The sequence below is a fragment of the Clinocottus analis genome, unplaced genomic scaffold (genome assembly GCF_023055335.1).
Source record: "Clinocottus analis isolate CAN_PGR_092001 unplaced genomic scaffold, fCliAna1.0.p SCAF_4, whole genome shotgun sequence".
In the NCBI taxonomy this organism is placed as follows: domain Eukaryota; kingdom Metazoa; phylum Chordata; class Actinopteri; order Perciformes; family Cottidae; genus Clinocottus; species Clinocottus analis.
In genome coordinates this window covers 11,721,723-11,739,029 of record NW_027176153.1, presented here as the reverse complement: position 1 = coordinate 11,739,029, position 17,307 = coordinate 11,721,723, and the positions used below count along the sequence as shown (strand labels likewise).

Sequence of the window (17,307 nt, the reverse complement as noted above, 5' to 3'; positions counted from 1 at the left end):
GTCACACAGTTATGTCTGTTCAAGTTAGCTGAAAAACAGCTATTCTTGTTTTGCCTCATAAAACATTGATGAATTTAAGAATTGTGTCTGCAATTATTTAAATTGATGGTGAGCAGACTGGAGAGGAGTTTTAAATAATGAGAAGACCTTAGTTTCGCATTTTTCCCTCCCAGATTGCTGTCGGGCCAGCGACTGTGGCTTTTTAAACCCTTGCATGCGGCCAGCAGTGACAAACACTGCTGCACAGGAGGCGAGAGGATTGGAAACCACACTGTCACCACATCTTAAGATCTTGTAAAATATCTAATCAGCCCCATCCATCCAGGCCAGCTGCTCCCTCTCTCTCTTGGTGGTGATTTGGCTGTTTTATCCCATTTATTCCCTCTCCTTTTGTGCTCAACATGAAAGCACGAGACATTACCTAAGACCTCTGAAATAAGCCAATATTTTCCAGAGTTTTCAATAGAACGCCCAATAACCAGCATGACCTTCATCAGAATTTACTTTTCTTTGTAAGGAGATCACTGTCAGAGTGAACCCTTTTCAACAGACAAGTAGATGCCACAAGAAAGGCAACAGTTCGGAAAAGGAGGGAGACAAAGCTAATGGAACGCACGTGTCTTCAAACAGATGTGTTTTTTTTCCGTAATAAAAGCTGGAGACCGCATGTTGCACATTCGCAAACAGAGTGACAGCGAGAGCCCATAAATTATATTCCAATGATTTGAATTGCATCCCAGTTCAGAGGCAGGTCGGACCTGATATTATCCTGCTCCTAACCATATGAGACTTAACCTCACAGAGGCCTGAACTAATGTTGCATCCACATACTGATCCTCAGTGACACCATGAAGTTGCTCTTGAACTGCATTTTCAAGGGACCACATTCTGAACTGCAAAGCCATCTTTTAAATGCTAAAGATCAACATTCAAGCATAATCAGTGGTAAAGAAAGTTCATTCAAAATTGAACTCGGGGATCTGTTATGAACATTTACTTGGTTCATAAAACACTCAGATCATGTAGTAAAGCTGTTTGCGAAATCAAGAAAATGTTCAGCATTTATATTTTAAGATATTTATATTCTACTATCATTGTGTCTTGGTTGTGGGTTTAAAAAAAAGAAAGGAAATTGCAATGACTTTTTAAACGGCTGATGGGGCTGGTGGAAAAAAGAAATGTATTCATCAAGATTGCTCAACCAGATGATATATGAAGACAAGTCAGAGGAAAGGAGATGATCAAATAGAGACGTCTGTGGAAATATGTGCATATTCAGGCACCGTGAAGTCCGTAAATTTCCAGTGGAATTAGTTTGAAATTCACTGAAAACCGTCTGAGTCAGTTGGCTGTAAAATTAAATCTTAAGCATGAGCTGACACTTTCATCCAGCATGAGAACGACACTGAAAGGGATACTGTGGTGAAGTGCACACAACTCTCATTACACCAAAAAGGCACTTTTTATGAGCAAAATGGTGAAAAGAAGACTTTCTGTGCACTGGGGGAAAAAGTAATATGGGTAAATGAGTCACTCTGTGTGACAAATGCCAAAAGCATCTCCTCCTGACGGCTGGTTTCCTATGCTGAAGTGTTGTTTAGTGCATATTCCAACCATGCTGTAGGTTTTTATTGAGTCCTTTGGAGGGAACGGAAAATGGCCATAAATATAAATCAACTTTGAGTCGCCATGTATGTACAATCCAGTTGTTGGGAATCTATCAATCAACTGTTACAATCAACTGTTTTAACTGTGGGTGTGGATTGCCATCAAATTGTCAACGCCAAACCTCTCTTTTTTTCTTCTTCTTCTTTTTTTACAAATCTGATATTGGACTTCATGGTTTGAATTGTGGGTTTTCCATCTTCATAAGGTTCAAGATTTCTATAGAAATGTGTAAATGTAATTGTTCAGCTATATTCCTGCCCTAATCACTCACGGCTATTGTCAGAACACGGCTGTAATTACTACGTGATGAGCTAAAATAATTCACAATACTGGTATTATTAATTGTGGAAAACTGTAAAGAAAGGAACTAATGCAGTCAAATTCATCTTTACCAGTGTTTGTGCATTTTGTAGATTGTTTTGATCAATGCATTACACTCAATGTGGGAGTGTAGTGAGGGATACTAACATGGGTATTATTAACAACATATCAATATTTGAAGTTTAAATTTTACCGCTATCGTCAATAGAAGTATATCCAAACACCCCCCGAGCTCAGACTTTTACCATACAGTGTGTGACTGTCCCAGTAGGATCAGTAGCAACAGAGACAGGATTTATTCTGAGTGGGAATCAAACCATTTCTGCCCAGTTTGACCGTGGTCATCTGTTGTAAAAGTGATGAGCTCTGCTTGAGACAAGCGATAAGTAAAGAACACTTATTCATATTCGTTTAATTTGCTAGCATGCTAACGTTTGCTAACAAGCTGATGTGAATGCCTTTGATCTTCCAGGTATTTGGTTGAAAACTAAAGTAATGGACAAAGAAACATTTTGACCAGACAGAGGAGCTGAATGAAGTCAGGATCTCTCCAATGTCATCCAAATTCGTCCTCTGGAGACCATGAATGTTTGTACCAAACGTCATGGCAATCGATCCAGCATTTGTTCAGATATTTCAGTCCAGACCGAGGTGTCGAACTGACTGACCAGCTCGATCCCTAGAGTCAATGAAAATGTGCAGCAGCTCTAAAGGTAACCAAACTATCACAGGACTGATCATGTATGGGAACAGGTCAGTGAAGAGAAAAAACTAAATGATCTCTCAGTACACACAAGTCTAAGTCTAAGTGTCTGTGATAAACCTGTGAAAAGTTGAACAATAAGATATAGTTCGCATTACCAAAAAAAAAGAGAAGCTTTTTCTAATAAACCTATCCTATTCATCATGGGCTCAAAGGGTAAAATGACACCAATTAGTTAAAATGTCTAGTTTACAAGACTATGTGTTATCCTATGCAGGCTATTTAATGAAAGTCTGTAGAAGATACTGTAATCACTGTTTCACATCTATACTTTGTCAGACAGCAGAGGCTTGTAAGGTGCAGTGAGCAAAAATAATGTCTCATTCCTAACAAAACACAGCTCTGCAGGACTCTCGTTTCTTTTTAATGCATGGTTTTCTGTTTTGCTGTGATATCTTGTTTCTCAAACCGGAGCTCAGTCCAATTATTTCCTCAAGGAGCTCTCTGCCCATGATTTCAAAATAAATTAAATGTAATGCCGCCATTGCACATAGTTAACCAGAGCCATCAAGTTTCATGGATGACATTATAAACAAAGAGCAGAAATCAATGATGTACTGCTGACCCTCGATACCGCCAGAAGATTGCTCAGCAGAACATACCAGTTGTTGAACATTAAATGTCAAATACAATGTCAGTACTAAGTACTATATGTGGTCACTTTGGCAGGGATGGATGGTGGTTTAATGTTGTATGGGATGATAACGCTGCTGGAATGTAATGAAATCCCTGTGAAATAATTGTGTATATGCGGCCTAAAAAATAAATGTTTTATATGTGAGCTGGTATACTTCGCTAAAAGCGATGACTTTAAAAGATGTTGCCTTTTTATAAACAGAGAGGAGCAGCCTTGAGGCCTGAATACAGGATGAGAGGGTCTGGGAATAAATTAGTTGAATGTTCAATCTTGACAAACTTTACACTGTTTAAAAGCACAAAGCCTCACGACTCAACAGAGCAAATTAAAAAACTGAAAAAGATAATAGAAATGTTCATTTACATCTTCATGAATTTGGCTCAGTAAAAAAATAAGAACCGTTGTGTTTCCGTTAACTGAGAATGGACGATACATCTTCACCTGTATGTTATATATCCTGTATATATGTGTTTCTGTGTGGTTCAGTATCTGTATGGATGTATTATTGGTACAATAAACCACAAAACACAAACATACTCAATTGAAAGCAGACGTTTATACATATCTACAAAAAAACAAAGTCCCGGCACATGAGAGGAGATCAGTTGAAGACCATTTCATTCCGTCTGCAAAGAAATCGTTCAGGATAATCACAAGGGACGAATATTGACACTGAGATGTGATTACAGTAATAAAGAATAAAACACAAGAGACCGTTGTAATGAACGAGGAGCAGCTCTGCACCAATGTCTTTGAGGGAAACACAATGGAAGCAATGCTTCGCCATTAAAATGTCTTGTAGGAGTTCTGCCTCCTATTCGAGTGGGGCTGGACACACATATACACACATTGCACGCTGATATACACACAACATCCACAAGCCGGAGAGCCCACAAGCTTTATTTTTTTTCAGATTCTTGAGCTTGTTGAATGTTCTGCATGTTATGTGAGAACCAATACAAAATTGAAACTCTTACACAAGCAGCATACTCAAAATTAAATAAAAGTTGGCGTCTTTTCGCAAGCGAAATTAACTTTTGAGACCGTAAATAAGCGTCACATTTGACGACGTTTGCCAGGGGGTGATCATTCTGGCTCACAGAATGTGTCAACATTTTTGCACAGCCTGTTTTTTTACATTTTTCAACACGATGGATCCTGGAAGCTGGTCAGTGTTGTGGTCGCATATAGAGAACTGCAATCCCTCTACTTGAAAGGATATCTTGTTTTGAGTGCCAGCATCACCCTCACACCCTTTCATTTCTGAGGAGCGGCTGTAACACTTGTACACTTTCAACATTCAACACACTCTCATATAAACTCTCTCTCTCCTTACTCAAACACACACATTCAGGAGTAGCCCGGCGTTGGTTAGCTCTTTCATGTGGCCAAAGCCAAGGAGCCAAGCCCATGTTAATCCACTGCAGGCTCTCACTCAGCTCTGTATTGGTCTGGTTTATTTTTCTTACAGCCTCAAAAGTGTCTACAATCCATTGCTGAATTACCAGTTTGGTAGATATACAGACTTGGCCTATGAACCTTAGTCTTAGCTCCTCTCACTGTGATTCCACTCATATCAAACACACACACACACACACACACACACACACGCACACACACACAGATGCATACTTTACAAGTACACATATCCAGAAATGCAGATATAGATACAACCAGCAATACAAAGGGGTTGGGATCCTACAAGACCCAGCAGGGTATATTTACTCTACTATAGCCAGGATTGCATGCTCAGCAACATCATTGTGGGAGGAAAGTAAATATCTGAAAATATGAGAGGCTGTTATTATTGGACTAATCCATCCATGTAAATGTACCATCCAGTAAACCATACAAAATAAACCTCCGTTTTCTTTTATTGTGAGTCTATGTGGCTTCCTCCTTTTCTCTTGTCCATTCTCTCTGTTGCTCTATCAGATCACTTCTGTGTCAGCATTTGTTCTGTTCCTGTTGTTCAGGGAAACAACTGAAACTATCAGAGAAACAGAACGGGAAGGCTTCAAATTTCAGGTAACACTGCTTTGAGCCCAATCCATTGTGGAATGAGCCAGATTCTCAAAAAAAATAACCATGATGGCTGGCAGGACTGATCTTAATGTCAACATGTTGGAGTGGGAAGGTGCATCAACAGAAGCAGATGTTAACAATTGAGAATCTTGGTCTGTGCAGACTTCAATGTATGGGCAAATAAACATACAGTACATAAATACAAAGACAGATCAACACAAACATTAAATAAGTATCCAGTATGACAAGACATCAAGGTTGAATTGGTGGATTTGGGATCTTGAGGTAGTCCCCGTCCCCCAGACCAAACAAATAAATACCACTGAGGAGAACATTGAATAGAGGTGGAACAAGTTGTGTAGATTTAACATGAAGAACAAATCACAATTTACTGCCTTGCAAAGTCACTGAAGTTGCTAAAATCCCACACGTCAGAGTCCACTTGATGCCAGTCCTGTTTAGCACTTTCTCAAGTTCCAACTTTGTGGAATAAAGGCTTCTTTATTATACATCTGGCCTGCTATATAATTTACAGCCAGGTTTCATGACCAGTTGGAGCTACGGGACTAGCAATATATTACTCCACTTCTTTAGGGGGCTAAACACATGCATGATCTGTACAGAGTCTCTTGGTTCAGTTCATACTACGGGCCTCTAATCCGTGTCTTATCATCTTTTTTTTTAACATCTTTTTGATATTCTAGACATGACCAAAGTTACAGTAAAAACTCACTGTTTGTCCAATAGATACAGAACGTCTAAGATGTCAGTCTCCACTTGTGAGAAACCTCCAATTTAAATAGCTGTGTTTTGCCAAAAATGCCATACTGTACTAATGTCCTTGGTAATGACGCTTAAGTCTCCTTAAAAGTATTAAAACTGATTAAATATTGAATGCCAGGAGGAAGAAGGGTTTTTTTCTTTTGTAGTTACTGAAGAGGCTTGATTGGACCTCATCTAATAGCAGCAAAACATTTCTTTTCCCAGAAACTCATGAAGCGAAAAACAAAATTTGTTTATTAGAGTTGATGTGCAGATGTTTCTTTTGTCCTATGCAACAATAAACACTATTTTCTAAATCTATACACTGTACTCATGTAGGACCTCAGGCAAACTAAACTGACAGTAACAAAAGGATTTTTTTCTGACCTTATAAGATCCCCTGTGTCTTTATTTCTGTTCACTTCCTCCACCCCCAACACCTATACTAAGCTCTCGGTTGCTTGGCTGTTCCAGATTTGTGTGTGTACATTACCAGCTAACATTTCTGAACCTTGAGGAGAACATAATTGAAACATCTCCTGCAGTGTGCCTGTTCAGCTGCAACATCCGGGGAAAGAAGATCCGTAACCTCATCAAAGCTGTCGCTCGGCTTTTATCTGCCTTTCATCTTTGTGTTCACGGTCCGTCATTTTGCGGTCAGAGACCACCCCTCTGAAGGAAGTGTGGGTACAGATCTACTTGGGGTAAAATGATATACAATACTCATCAGTGCTATTTACTGCTATTCACAACCTACAGTAAACAATTACCTTTTCAAAACCCTTTAACTATCACGGCTGATTATTTTCCAAAATACTCAAGAGAATATTCTCTTTTACCTTCTCCTCTACGTCTTCGTTGAGCTGTTATGCTGAAAACAAGAACAGCCTCAGCCGATGTGTTCAAGGATACTCCGAAAGTGAACTGTCTTCTCGCTTTGACTTTCCACTGACATGTCAATCAACCGCTTGTCAATCAAAATCTTTTAAGCAGTTGACCAACAACTTTTTGAAAGCAAGAGATGGCGTGTCCTTGAACTCAACACAGTGAAGCTTGGAAGATGCAATAACACAGCTCTGAATTCTGAAGCATTTAAGATGTTTCTGTAACATGTTTTTCAAAGCGTACTGGATTTAATGGAAACCAGTGTCTGCCTGGAAGGTACGAAATCAATCCAAACACATCTGTTCTGCTTTAAAGAATAATTGGCAGTGTGTATGTATTTTATAATCAATGGGAAAAAAACATAAAACGCCACCAGTATGGTCCTTTAAGGCAGCACTTATTTCAGAGGGGTTGGGTGATTTTTCAAAAGCTGAATATCTACTAACTATAGGACTCTTTTTCTCTCTGAAGAAGCTCCAAATCCAAAGCATCCTCTCCCTTGTCACGACACAGAGTCAGTTAAACTGAGCGATCTGGACGTGTCGCTTCAACATACTACGCAGTCTACGATGTTCTACTTTTTCCTTCTTCTTCACAAGTCTTTTGTCTTTTTTCTTCACGTCCTCCCGTACATACTTCAGTTTGTTTATGTGTAGCTTACTTTGAAAGTTGGTCACTAAAATGAAAGGATGCCTTTTTTGTTTGTAGATAAGTGCATGCGCATGTCATAGTCTCTGTACATACAGTATGTGTGTGTGTCTCAGTGTATAAGTTAAGTGTGTGCGTGCACATGTGTGTGTGTCTTAATGTGTATACGTTAACATACGTGTGTGTGTGTGTGTGTGTGTGTGTGTGTGTGTGTGTGTGTGTGTTTGTTTAAGTCACTGAACATTTGATCTTCTGTTCCACGACACATTCAAGCGCTCCTCGGAGCCCTCTGCTGCGGCTTGCTCCTGCTCTTCCTCCCCGCTGCCCTCCCTCCTCCTCCCCCTCCTCCTCTTCCTCCGCCATGCTTGTGCCTTTCCCCCCTCTCTTTCTCCTTGTTAATCTCTGCCATGATATCACCATGGCGACGGTGGTTGCGTGGGGGGCGGTATCCGAGGGCCCGACAGTGCTGGCCGAGGTTTCCAGGGTGAATCAGCGCCATCACGTCCTCGTACCAGGGCTGGGATCCGGCGCTCTGATAGGACGAGGCCGACCAGGAAGCAAGCAGGCGATTGGCTGAGGGGCTCCAGACAGCGAGGCGGACAGTGACAGCGGTCCAATGGTAGCCGTGCTCCTCCACCTGGCAGTGGTAGACGCCGCCGTGAGACAGCTCGGCTTGACGAATCAGGACACCTCGCTCGATCACCACGAGCTGGTCACCTGTTACCACCTGGAGAGAGAGAGAAAGAGAGAGAGAAAGAGAGAGATCCGATGAACGCTCAGAACTTGCGTTTTTTGTGTATTTGGCAGTCTGGCTTCTTTTTATGAGTTAGTGACGAGGGGCTTGTGGATGACACTGATGCCCCCAAAAAAGTTATACACTTGCAAAGTCCTCTGCTCTGTCTTGGATATTACTGAGCAACAAGCTGATGTGAATTCCTCCTCACCTCATATTTAAATACTTTTCTTTATACTTGTCACTTTTACACAACACTTCATTCCATGCACTTTATTTTAACTTTATTTTTCACTTCATTTTTATATTTTGATCCAATTGTAAATATTTATGCTCCCTTTTTATTGCACTCTGTTTTATGTTTATCGCTAAATGGTTATTGTTAAATGTTATGAACCTCCTGCCAGGACAAATTCCTTGTATGTGTAAACATACTTGGCAATAAATGGTTCTGACTCTGATTATTAGCAGTTGCTGAATTTGAAGAAAGTTATGCCAGATGCACTTTTAATTAAGTGTATGTATGTGTGTGTGTGTGTGTGTGTGTGTGTGTGTGTGTGTGTGTGTGTGTGTGTGTGTGTGTACCTGGTTGAGCTCAGGGCTGTTCTCTCCAGCCTGTTTGTACCAGGTAACAGCGGCGTGTCTGGATCGGGGCAGACACTCCAGGTAGGTGCTGTTGCCCTCTGCAACCATCATCGTCCTCTGTTCCGCCTCCACCTGCAGCCCGGCTGCAAGACATCGAAAGAAAGATATGACAGGTCAGACATGTTTTTTTATCCATTTTAATTCGTACGTTTGTTAAGCAGAGAACAATTTTTATCACTATTTCTCTTTTTTTGCCAATTCGTCACTGATTTTACTTTCCTGCCTATTTTACAAATTAAATGCACCATGCATTTATTTCCAGTGTGTTTTACTCATTTGTGGAGTTCATCTGGAGGCTCTAAGGACGGAGGGAAGTGGAATGAACATTACACCACATATTCAATAATATATTTGTTATTTTGGGCCATATGAATAAATCTGACTAGTTTCACCTAAATGTATCTTACTGCAGCTGAATCATTATTACCAAATGTGACAGTAGTTGCCTGCCAAAGGTTTCACCACTGTGACTGTATCTGTAAGTATTGCTGAATGAACCAATATGAAAACATAAACTAGCTCCTCACCTCCCTGTCGGACACACTGCGTCAGGGGATCCTCATCCTCCCCTAAGTGACGAGCGTTCCTTCTGTGGAGAAGAAGACATCAAATTACAGTAAGAAACAAATCATTACAACTAGCTGAAGCCAATAAGCTACAAAGTTCATTACATCCTGTGATGTCAAAAGAGTTTGACAAGGCGAACAATACACTGACAATACAGACATATTAATAATAAGGTAAAATCCACTTGGCAGAATATATTTGCTCACCAAATTGACCTTTTACATTATTGGCTTTTGTGTGTGCAAAGTGATAGTTTTGGCTGATGGTGATATGTTTGTACGTGTCAGAGAGGGAAGGGCATCACCGTAAACATCGGAAAGTTTAGATGAAATATATTTACTTGTCATCATTTGCAAGGGGGTGTTGATCAGCAATGCTGAACAATTTATCAGAAAGATTTGCGTTCAGGTGTAATCTGAGCCACATTTCAAAGTATCAACAAATGTGGTTTGGGTTTAATTTGAGAAGATTGATTCCATGTGTTTGTCCTTTGGCATTCAGTCTTTCGAGATGAAACAATATATACTTGTAAAAGATTTCCAACATGTACAGATTAGTGTTGTTTGGATGAACAGATCTGATTTGTGGTGCCTACCTGCGCACGGTGGGCATGTAAGGGCTGCAGGCGTGTCCGTCCCAGGTGCAGTAGGGATCTCTGGCGAGGCAGCACTCGGCGCAGGCCTGGCCGTACAGCTCACATTGGTACAGAGCCAGCTGGGACACGCCCTCCCTGGAGCCCACAAACAACCACTGCTGGAGGAGGAGGAAACGAGGAGGGGGATGAAACATAGAAACAGAGATGGAGGAGAAAGCAGGAGGAGAGAATAATGGTATGCTATTTGTCCCCGAAAACAGTGAGATGCTGACAGTCAACCACGAACCAGATACGTCGTCGCTCTGATTCACACATCCACCTTACACTATAACAATTTAATTGTGGGGCCACAGCGAGTGTGTGTGTGTGTGTGTGTGTGTGTGTGTGTGTGTGCGTGCGTATGTGTGTGCCTATGTCCATAAGTGCCTTTATTTCTCTCTGTTTTATGCGTATTTGCCCTCAAATTTTTCGCTGTGTGTGTGCATGCATGTGTCCATAGGTGCGTTATTTCTGTGTGAGAGAGAGAGAGAGAGAGAGAGAGAGAGAGAGAGAGAGAGAGAGAGAGAGAGAGAGAGAGAGAGAGAGATACATGGCGATGCTTTTTCTCGATGTGTGTGTACCAGCTTCAGATTTTTACTTTATGAAACCTGGACTACTTTAATAATACAGAGTGTATTTCTGTGTGTGTGTGTGTGTGTGTGTGTGTGTGTGTGTGTTTGGCATCTCTTCATTACTGAACCGACTGAGGTGGGGTAACCATAGCAACTGGTGATGAAGCTGTCCTTGGAGATACGAGGTGGAGAGATGAGTGATAAGTATGATGTTGTGCACATTCCTGTGAGTGTGTGTGTCGAGGAGTTTGAAAGTAAGTTTTTGTTTCTCTCTCTCATCTGTTACCTTTTTCTTTGACAGTGTCATGGCTGTCACGGGGGATTTGTGCTGCGAGGAACAGAAACAAGAAATCAAGTTGAAATTGAGACAAACAAAAAAAAGGAATTGTTGCACTCTAGACAAACAGCTGGATAAAAGAAAAGGTCAACTAACATATTTAATTAATTGCTCTGGAAAAAATAATATGTCTGAAACTCTTTGGCAGCGGCTGAAACCCACAATAATTGTAAACAGTGTAAAACAATTGAGAGAACTGATCTCATTGTCTAATCCTCCGTATCACTTTACAAATCATATAAATATATTACGGAGAGCAGAAAAAACAAACTCAAACTTTACTCAGACAAAGAAATCTCAAACACATCTGTCAAGAGTTTTCACTTGAACTTGAGCCTCCTGTGGAATTAATATTGAGCTGAACTGTTAACATTGTGGTCTTTTACAGTCTGACATGATAACTATGTGCAGCTGTAGAATTTATGCGAAATGTGTTTGAGCATTTTGGATCAAAGCTTTGCTACATTTAATGTGAATGGTATACAGTATACGTATTTGTGTTGTATGGAAACACAATGGTTTATTGCACAGCAGGAGATTCGATCATGCTGTTTCCTCTATGCATTCACATTTAAAGAAGCGTACCAGTTGTTTTTGCTAGTTGAATCTTTTTAAGTACAGCATGTTTGACAATATTTTAATTTACAATGTCAGCAATGCATGCTGTCTTGTTCCAGATTGTTTAAGCTATTGGCTACCATTCATTCCCATATTGTCTGAACAGTAGTCAGACCGATGAAAGTAACAGTTGTCAATGATATTTAATGAAGGCGGTGAAACCTGCAAAACCCTTGGTATGTAGACTACATAGTTGTTGTTGTTGTTTTTTTACATAAAAGCGTTTTCTGTACCTGAAAGACCTGCAACTGCTCCAGAGTGACCTCCTGACTCTGCCCATGTTCTCTGGGCAGATGGATGGCCTTAAGGACAAGGCCTGAGTCTGCAGAACAAGAAACAATTAAACATTTATTGCGAGAAAGAAAAAACAAAACATACACATTGAGGTTAAAATGCCAAGCACACAGTCCTACACCCTCAAAGACTTCGAGAAATTTTGCAGCACACACACTCTACCTGTGCCGATGAACAGGACATCGTAGGTGTTGTCCACGGCCTCCACTCTGTCCACCAGCAGTTTGCTGAATTTGTAGTGAACACCCACTCTGACCAGTAGCGGGCGCTCTCCCAGCGGCAGCACATTTTCCTAAAACAGTGTGACAGTCGTGTTATGTTTATGAACAATGTGATATATTTGATTGTGTTTTTGTTTCAGTGTGTTCTTCGGTGTTGGACTATCGTCTACTTGAATTTCTTTATCTCACATGAGAACTGACCCCACTGTGAAATAGGTCAGAGTCTAATTAAATTATATGAATCATCAGCTGAACCTGCAGCAGCGGGTGAGTCCTGCTGAAGAAGATGACGTCATCGGGATATTCTCTGGTCGACCTATAACTTCCATACGTGGTGCTGGGACACTGAGCGAGAGAGAGAGAGAGAGAGAGAGAGAGAGAGAGAGAGAGTATCAGAATGTCTGGAAGAGACTGAGACATTTTTTTTCAATACATGTGGTGTAATTTTACTTCAAAACAGTTGTCTGGGTTACTCACAGTTCCTGGTCGTGGGTAAGGCACCTTGCCTGTGAACTCTGCCCACTTATACTGAGGTCCCTCCTTATGAAGGAAGTCTCCCTTGAAAGCTCGAACCACATCTTCCATTCGGTAAACGCACACTGCTGAACCGTTCAGGATATCACTATGGACAGGCCAGAAAGACAGGAGAGTCTCATTTATCACTTACGTTGTCTTTCCATCCGTTATTCCTCCAGCATGCATCCATCTAAACACAACCTGAGCATGTCTTTGATGGGTCGCAATGTTCTTAAAGCACTAAATTAAATAAGTGAGTGAGAACTGTATGCATGTACAGTATGAAAGGTTATGAGTCATTGTGGCTTTTCAGCTTGAACGCATCAATTCACTTGATGTAGCCCAAACCCAGCTTGGATGAATCCGCTGGTTTCGGCACATCAGTCCACTGCAGTTAAGACCATGGTCAAGATTTTTGGCTAACTGTATCTGGGTTACAGATTTAAGTTGAGTTTGATGAGCAGAGACACTAAAGAAAACAGAAAAGATTGGACGGCAGTTATGTAAAGCATCAGAGTAGTTTCCTTCAGCAGATGGATTACACACAGATGTTTTGGTCAAAGTTCTCTTCTCTCCACTGAAGTCAGAGGTCACACACCTCTGACCACCTGGATCAGTCATGGTAGCTGGGATGGAGTTGAGTGCAATGCTAAATGGCACTTCAGAAAGAATAAATTATTTGTAAATTTGTATATAAAGTGAATTAACACAGGAAACCCGCGAGAAAACGAATCACCTGCTAAATGTATTTACTTAGACACCTGCTTCTCCAAAACAGCGCTGTACCAAAATAACCTCTCCCTCTATTTATTTCAAGAGTGCTAGCTGGTGAGTTAAATGAAGAAAGGATCAAATGAAAAACAAAACGATACATGCAAATAGTAGGGGACAGATCCACAGCCCACACTCTTGACTTCATCACACGAACAAAAACGTCTGTGTGTGCGTTCACGAGTGAACCAGGCAGAGAAGTTTCCATTCAGAGGGAACGACCTTTCTGCTCCCAGCAGCTCTGTGGTTGGGACCCCACCCTGGGTGATGCTTTGGATTTCTGTCCATTCCCTGCTGAGATTCCAGACACTTTCCAAAACCCAGAGCTAGACCAACTCCCTGCTCCGCCGTGCCAAATGTCGTCACACATCTGCTGCTACTGTAGAGATCTGCTGTCCGCCTCAGAAACTGGGTTATTTTCAGAGCATGTGGTACCGTTGGTAAGTTTGAAAGGAAATGAGAAACTGCAGTTTGTTGCTCCCTCGGACATTGGCTCTTCCTGCCTTTATATTTCCCCCCACTTTATTACAGCCAGTGCTTATTTGTCAGTATATTATTGGTGCTCCCGACAAAGAATTAACTGATCGTTGAATCATGCCTATTTTCTTCCATGCTAATTGATCTCCATTGTTGGCTGAGAAGTGAGTCTGTGTATGTATGTGCATGTGTGTCTGCATGTATGTGTAGTTAAGACGCAGTGTCAGTAGTACTGACAGGCAGCATCCCTAATTCCACTTTCTTCATTGTATTGTCCACAGACAGTTGTTCTACCTGCTTCCCTACGCCAATTTTAGAGGATCGTTCATAAATGTAAAATACATCTCGAGCTCCGACAATGTTATGATGTTATTAATGAATGATTCTTTGTTTCATTACGACATTTTTCCGTCACTGCAAGGATCCGACTGGCTTTCTATAATCTATATTGATTGATTGGAGTCACTTCTACTGTATATGTTCACCTGCTATCTGTCAGTCTTGTTTCTATCCATTGGTCTGTCTGACTTCTATCGTGCAGGAAAATGCCTTTCTGTTATGTCTCATAACAACATGCAAGCAAATAACCATTTTGTAGATCCTCACACAATGCATATTGTCTATGGGCTCAATCAAACACTTTTCAGTGCTGCTTCATATTTTCCATGCTTTGACTTGGTTTTCAATTAAGTTTCTGGTTGCACAGCCCATTGTTCTAGTTTGACAATGCTTTCTGTATTCAGCAATTTGTCTTCAAGTTTTTTGTTTGTTCCTTGTGGTCTCTCATCAAAAAGATACATTTTGAAGAACTTCCAACTATATTCGGTCTAGTAATTCTCCGTATGATAACATACATATGTGATATGTATAAAAAAAACTGCCTCTCTATTTCATATATAAAATACAGTCTCAAATGGTGGATTGGGGAGTACGTGAGTCAACGCATCATCCAGTCACATTATAATATACTCAGCTCATTAACGCTACACGGAAATAACCACACGTTTCTCGTTGGCTCGCTACCCGATGTGTACATCCTGCCTGATCGTACTGCATATGTGCAAACTAGTACTACTCATCCATTGTTTTACCACTCTTGTGCACTCGATCTTTTCCCTGATAATGCCACAATGTGTTGGCAAATCCGTGTTAAAATCGTCAGGAAGAAATTTAGGAAACGCTAATGTATGGAGGTTACATTGAGTTACACTATGGTGTTTTCAAGCTTTATTCAATACAAATGGGTTACGGTAAATTATGTGTAACCTTGTAAATAATCACAGTAGTTTAGTTTTTAGCGAGACTCTTGAAGAAATACAGTTTTTTTTTTACAGCAATAGCATACCATAACAATATTTACATAGTTACAGTGCCTAATGCTGCTACTTGGGGACACAAAAGTACAAAGTTGCCTCATGCAGCTTTAACCATGAAGCTACATTTTAATTTGTCTTAATAATAGAATCCTTCCATGAGTGTTGATTTTAAGGAAATCATATTCATAAAAAGGTATGTTTTATAAATGTTGTCAATGAGACCTTTAGTAAGGATCTTCCATTTTATTGAAATCTAGAGTTGTTTCTTTTACTGTCCTGCACAAAAAGCTGATATATGCAGGGGTTGTTAATCAATACACATGACTCAACTTCTTAATTTACACTATGAGCGATCTCGAAGGAATGAAAGCTCCCCACCCAGTGGAAATTAAAGACACACCCAGAGCCTTCCACCCAGAGTCAGACTGCCATGCCGTCAACTCTTAAACAAGGGTCCACAGGTTTAAAATTGACATTTAAAGTTACTAAGGTGTATTCCCTTGTTTGCGGCTTTGCAGAGGCACATACCTAGAGGTGGTGAACAGGCCGTAGATGAGAGGGTTCTTCTTGTCTTTCGCCTGGAGGATAAAGATGTCTTCTGCATTGAGGGAACATGGAAAGGAGGCAGTAATAAGGAAAAGGAGGGCAGGGAAACAAAATGGTAAAGCATTATTTGAGCCAGAATGAAAACCATAACAGTGTCTGAACTATTGGAAAAGTCCCCGCATGTGTGTTTGTGCATCTCTCAGTGACTGTGTGACTAATAGTGTCGGGCATGCTGGCAGCATGGCTGACTGGCTGCTTGTTATGAATCTGGAGCCATTAATAACCAGCCACAATGGGAGAGCAGAGCGCCACAGGAGAACAACACCTACTGTCACACACACTAATACCACACCACACCTCATTCTTCACTCTCCATTTCAAACCCAGCGAACCACAACATTTAGTACATATTTCTCTCACTCCGCTTGCGGTGCATCACACAGCGTTATCAGGTGGAGTGGGGATTTTCTCTTTCTCCATCGTCTTCGGACACCAGTTGCATTATGGAAGATGTTTATATGTATACATAATAAGATGTATAATACACCAAATGTCCAATTCAAACCAATTTAAAGAGATGATGAATTTTTGCATGCAACGTTGACAAATTACACTCAGTAAAGTTCTATAACTAAAGTTCAACACTCCGATCAAAGATAATGTATTATGTTTGACAAATAAAGAACATTTCTGCTCCATAAAATCTGTATTCTGTAGTTTCTCTCCTAGGGGTAATTAATCACTGCTATTTACCAGAATTACAGTGGAAACGAAGTATGTCACACATTGATATAAATATGAACGAACAGATTGACTGAAAAAAAACCAGATGGAAAAAGTGAGGAGACCAGTAAATGTCTTCTCTCTAACTAAGAAACGTGCAAACGAACAAACATACATAACTGTGTTTATTCACAAAACGAGATGGGGTGTGAGTTTTGTATTCCTGACTTTAGGCCAAACTCCTTTCTTTCCAGGTTAATTGACCCAAAACTTCTTACAATACACACTGAGCGGTCAAGTAGACGCCCAAGAACCGCAACACAACTTGGTGTGACATATCAGATACTGCTGGTCCAACACGACACCACCGCGTAGTCTCGAAATGTCAACCACATTTTCAACATGTTCTCCTAATATTTCTAGTGTTGCTCATCATTGTATAATCTAGTTGTCTGCTGTCGCTGCACAGTCAATGTTGATGTTTTCATCATCGTGGTGGAAGAACAGAGCCCTTTGTTTTCTGTGTGGCATGCTGTGATATTCTATAAATACATGAATTCACTCGGCTCCCAGTGTACGGTGGGACAAATAACTTTAAAATTCTTATAAACTCTATAAAAAGGTTTTA

The 17,307-nt window shown here is 40.6% G+C and overlaps 1 protein-coding gene across 3 annotated transcripts in view; it reads right to left on the bottom strand.

The window, feature by feature from the left end:
* Positions 1 to 3,925: 3,925 nt before the first annotated feature.
* sema3h (sema domain, immunoglobulin domain (Ig), short basic domain, secreted, (semaphorin) 3H) overlaps positions 3,926 to 17,307 on the bottom strand; it is a 60,638-nt gene continuing 47,256 nt past the window's right edge. For all 3 annotated transcript variants that reach the window (XM_068597436.1, XM_068597437.1, XM_068597435.1), the window contains 10 exons: positions 15,939 to 16,008; positions 12,808 to 12,952; positions 12,586 to 12,675; positions 12,272 to 12,401; positions 12,049 to 12,137; positions 11,147 to 11,188; positions 10,250 to 10,407; positions 9,615 to 9,676; positions 9,028 to 9,170; positions 3,926 to 8,436 (listed from right to left, as the gene is read on the bottom strand). In XM_068597436.1, the coding sequence (XP_068453537.1) occupies positions 7,978 to 8,436; positions 9,028 to 9,170; positions 9,615 to 9,676; positions 10,250 to 10,407; positions 11,147 to 11,188; positions 12,049 to 12,137; positions 12,272 to 12,401; positions 12,586 to 12,675; positions 12,808 to 12,952; positions 15,939 to 16,008 (1,388 nt within the window). In that variant the 3' untranslated portion in view covers positions 3,926 to 7,977. The remainder of the gene's footprint in view (positions 8,437 to 9,027; positions 9,171 to 9,614; positions 9,677 to 10,249; positions 10,408 to 11,146; positions 11,189 to 12,048; positions 12,138 to 12,271; positions 12,402 to 12,585; positions 12,676 to 12,807; positions 12,953 to 15,938; positions 16,009 to 17,307) is intronic.